We start from the raw sequence: 5,169 nt of genomic DNA, 5'->3' as shown, positions 1-5,169 counted from the left end.
CTCCAACACCACCTCTCTCTCTCCACCTCCCGCTCTCTTTTTCCCAAAAAGCCCACCTCTATCTCAACCTCTCTCCCCCCTGTATCTCCACATACCCCCTCCTTCTCCATCTCTACCCCCCTCTCTCTTTCTTCACTTCACCCTCCTCTCTCTCACGACATCTCTCTCTCTATACTTCACCCCTCTATCTCTTGTATTCTCTCTCCACGTCTCTCTTTATCTACACCTCCACCCTCTATCTACCCACACATCTTTATCTGTTTCTATTTACGTCTCTCTCTCTATCACCACCTCCACCCATATATTTCTCCACCTGTCCCTCTCCACCTTTCCCCCTCTCTCTTTAAATTGCTCTACCTCCCCTCCATCTGTGAACCCCCCCCCCTCTTTCTCTCTCCACCTTCCCCCCTCTAGCTCTAACCTCTCATCTCTCTAAAAACTCCCACTCTCTCTCTCCCCATCACCCCCTCTATCTCTAGCTCCCCCCTCTGTCTCACTTTCTATCTCTCTCTCTCCCCACATCTCTCTCTATTGCCACCTCCACCCCTCTCTCTATCCACCTGTCCATCTCTCTACCTTGAAATCCCTCTCTCTCTCAACACCTCCCCCCTCTCTCTCTATCTATCCACCTCCTCCCCTTCTCTTTCCTCATCCCCCCTTTTTTTAAAAAAATTTAAATTACCCTCTTACATTTTTAAATTAAATTTTTGTATATTAATAAAATGTATATATATTTATATTTAGTTTATTTAAAATTAATAGAAACATAAAAACTCAATTTATATGATAAAATACACAGACATATTCATTATACTCAAGTCATTGTTGGTGGATGTGCTTTTATATATTATTTACTGTTATTTATTTTATATATATATATATATATATATATATGACACACACACAATTAAAATATAAAATATATATATGTTTTTAATTTTATTAATGGAATTAACTACAATTCTGTTTCCATAAAGTTGTTGTTGCTGTCAAACCATAAAGTATGTACATTATTTTTCTTAATATAAAATTAAATTTGATGTCTTATATTTTTAGCGAAATATAATTGTGGCGCAGCTGTTGGCTAGATTTGAAGGAAACGAAAATGAACAAGCATTTCCTGTAAACCCAACATTGACAGATAGTGAAGAGTCTGAATCAGAAGACGGTAATGAAGACCGATTAGGCAACACAGTTTGGTGTTCCTGTGATTGCTGCATCCCAATGGCTAGCCAAATTGAGTCTGTGTGCTGTCGTGAAATTACAGCAATTGAAGCTAGTATCCCAGAGGGAAGCAGTTGTATAACTAGCGCTGACATTTTTCAATCGCAAATAGCAACAGAGGCACATGTAAGACTAACATGTATGACAATGCACCTTGACGATCAACCGATTGTAGATGCAGACAACAATCGGTAAATATTTTATTATAAATGTTAATGTTCTTTTTTTCATGTCAAATGTGTATTCACTATACTGATTTTTATATATATATTTAAACAGGAGATTAAGAAAAACAGCGTACCGGTCATTCATCGCTTGGATCTATGGATATTTAGGGAAAGGAAATAGACGAGTTATTCCCTCTTGTGCCGTTAAAACTATAAGAGAAGTTTTCCCAGATCCAAACGCAACTTACGTAGGATTTCAATATGCACAAGACTACGATGCCTATGAAATGGCTTTCCATTGAAAACATTTTTTTTTTTTTTTGTGTGAATTTTGTTTTGGTTAATAAATCTTTATTTTTTGTTTAATTTTTTTAAGTTTTTGATTGAATAAAAATTGTTAAATTTTTAACAAAATTTTTTGTGTTTGTCTTTTCTTTATGCATTTAATTTATTGACTAAATATATACATTACTTTATTATTAAATTAAAAAAAAAGAATAAAAATAATTATTTTAAATTATTTTATTAAAATAACAGAAATAACATTTGACTAAAAATATATAACAAAACATTTGAAGAAAAATATATAACAAAACTTTTTTGAACATTGTGATTTATTTTTTCCAAAAATAAATGTCTATCAAAATTTTAGTTTTTTTGTTTCAAAAGTAATTATATTTGGCTAATACAATATTTATTATCAACATTATTTTTTAAATTTGGAGAAACGAGTCATATGTTCTTTCACAAGTACACTTGTTTCTGGCCTCTCAACTGGAGCTATGTTCGCTGGCATTTGTCTGTTTTTTGATTTCCAAGAACTTGCGATTTTTCCTTCAACAATGGAAATCATGTCTGCCATAATATTTATGTTATGTTGGGTGTCCATTTTCTCATAAACATTACGTACTATCCATTTTTTCCTTCCCCTTGGAAATTCAATATTTTTACGTTCCACAAGAACTTCTTGACCACTTTCATCAGTTTTTTTGGTGAGAGCGGGCTTCCGAATAGCATTGTAATTGTGGCATAAAGCTGCCAATTTAGTTCTGGTTTCCATAGAATCATACCTGTAGTGAATCCTTTTTGGCCTAAATTTTAGAATCATGCTATGGTAAGTTTCAATAATACCTGTTTGACAAAAATGTGTCAAATGTTTTAAATCCTTATTCAATTGGGCATCAAGAACAATACTAGACAATGCTTGGAATGCTGGTGACTCAAGTCTTAACCAGGCTACTCTACGAGAATCAACACTCATTGGATCGTGTAAACATTTTTTTTTTACACCATCTATTTCCCATTCGTGCTCGTTTATTACGTGATGTAGTACAGATTGCCAAATGTTACGAAAAACATCCTCTTCCCCTTTGCAATGTGCACTACAAAAATAAAAATGGAGCAGAACGGGTCGAACCCATGGCAAAAGTCCTTTATTAATAGATTTTTTGGCAAGCTGTAATAATTTACGATTTATATTTTTTACATAGTGCCATGTATCAAATTGGTGTTCAATTTTTTTATATTTTTCTTTAGTTGCCATTAATTTTCTGATCCCTGTGTGGCGATCTGTTCCTACAAACTGAACATCAAATTTCTCAATAATGCGATCAAGACAGTTGGTAAATCCCAACTTCTCCATAGCTACAGATGAAGTGGTCTGAGACACCTGCACCACATCAAAGTCTACTATTTTCTTAGTAAATAAATCCATGCACGTGTAAGTAGAGTATTTTGCAGAGTATCCTGGGCTATCACATTGACCATCGCCGATAATGAATACTGGTTTTCCTTTCAGTTCTTTTGTTACGTCAGACAAATTTTTTTGCCAACTGATGTCTACAGCCTTATGTACATATCTAGTTTGTGCTTTGTTGAAAGAGGTTTTCCCAAAGATCGCTATGCCACAGAGATCGAACATCTCTCTAACCTTAGCATAGCTACCTCCACTAAGAGTTATAGCACCGGCCAATAAAATGTTACCTGCAGCATACTGCTTTATTTTGGGTTGGCTTTCCCAAAGCTTCAGACGATGTAAGCAGCGGCAGATTGAATACACTGTAATCATTGTTCCAATAATAATTTTTTCTATCTTATAAATTTGTGAAGAACATCCAAATTCAGGGCACATCATTGCATAGAGGATTTTGTCTAAGCAACTTTCAAAAACTACAAATTTTTTTTCGTGAACCAAATTTAGGGGATGAGGAATTAAATTTTCATTTTGAAGTTCACGGTCTGGTAGGCTCTCACATAAACTCATGTCACTTTTTAGTGGTGTTTCACAATCAGATTCGTGAAAACTTGGGTCGTCAGCATACAGTAATTTTTTTTTACTCTCCAAGTCTGGGCTTTCATAATATTTTCCTACAAGACTCATTGCATTTTTTTGTCTTTTTGATGGAGGAGACATGAAGGACATGGATGGTGAATTATCAATCAATTCACGTACTTCAGGTCTTCTCTTTTGAATTTCAGGTGTAGACATGTACATTGGCGACATCAAAGGCTCCTCAAAATTGCAATAGGGGTGATCCATAAGATAAGAGCGTGGGCTGGCAACCTTAGCAGTGGGAGGCTCTGATATTATAAAATGTGTAGAAGGTTCTGTTGTTTGTGTACCAGCTTCCAGCTTGGACACATTTTCAAGATTAGATTTTTGATGACATTGGCAATGACAGGTTAAGCTATCAAAGTTTTCACTAGAGGTACTCTCTTTTGGTTGTTCGTTTCTCCAAATTTTTTTAAGTTTAAGAAGCCATTTATTATCAGTATTGTGTTTTTTAGGGACATCAGTAAAAATGGTTGGTGCAGCATTAGTGACGAGCCTCCTCTGTGTTCCACGCATTGTAAAGCAATCGTTAGTAAAGTGCGAGGAACACATTCTATAGATATCAGCATGTTTGTCTGCTTTTATAATAGGGATGTATTCCTCAATCATCCCAGGATCCATTCCCGCATTGTGGAGCCACTGTTTGATCTTCTGATCATCCTTTGGAAATGTGAAGTAACTAATTCTACTTTCTTTATCACCTTTTTTGGTGTAGTTCATACAGTCCTTTGCCATACATCCTGGCATTTCTAATAAATAAAGAGTAATTTTTGTTAATAAAAACATTACTAGATGTAATAAGATATTGTTAACCTCATAATATATATACACACACACACACACACACACACACACGAGATAGAGAGACACACACACACACACACACACACACACATATATAAACATAGACACATACATAAACCAAATAAAATTTAAATCAATTATATTCAAAAAATATAAACACTTTTATTTTTAATATAATTTTCATTTATTTATAATTATATAACACCGAAATTCAATACAATATATTAAAAAACAAATTTATTATAAAAAATTTAATACATGGATAAAGAAAACATAATAAAAATAGAATACATTCCATTAACGTTAACTAATTTTTTTAAAATACATTTTTAATTTGGAAATTCAATTAATAAATAGTTGAAAAAAAAAATTTGATAGAGAGACACACACACACACACACACAAAACAACACACACAAACACACAGAGGGGCACAGAGAAAGAGAGAGAGAGACACACACACACACACACACACACATGCAGAGGGGCACAGAGAGAGAGAGACACACACACACACAGGCAGAGGGGCACAGAGAGAGAGAGACACACACACACACAGAGGGGCACAGAGAGAGAGACAGTAAAGAGAGTTAAAGAGAGAGGGGGCGAGAGAGAGAGGGGGCAAGAGAGAGAGGGGGCGAGA

General features: G+C 34.9%; 1 protein-coding gene across 1 annotated transcript in view; it reads left to right on the top strand.

The window, feature by feature from the left end:
- The window catches only part of LOC120918809 (P2X purinoceptor 7-like), a 3,651-nt gene extending 1,920 nt beyond the window's left edge, over nucleotides 1–1,731 (top strand). Inside the window, exons 3-4 of the mRNA XM_040330618.1 lie at nucleotides 1,057–1,415; nucleotides 1,504–1,731. Coding sequence (XP_040186552.1) covers nucleotides 1,057–1,415; nucleotides 1,504–1,693 — 549 coding nt within the window. The 3' untranslated portion in view covers nucleotides 1,694–1,731. The remainder of the gene's footprint in view (nucleotides 1–1,056; nucleotides 1,416–1,503) is intronic.
- Nucleotides 1,732–5,169: the final 3,438 nt, after the last annotated feature.

This window comes from Rana temporaria, chromosome 12, assembly GCF_905171775.1.
Source record: "Rana temporaria chromosome 12, aRanTem1.1, whole genome shotgun sequence".
In the NCBI taxonomy this organism is placed as follows: Eukaryota; Metazoa; Chordata; class Amphibia; order Anura; family Ranidae; genus Rana; species Rana temporaria.
This window is presented reverse-complemented; position numbering and strand designations above follow the sequence as displayed.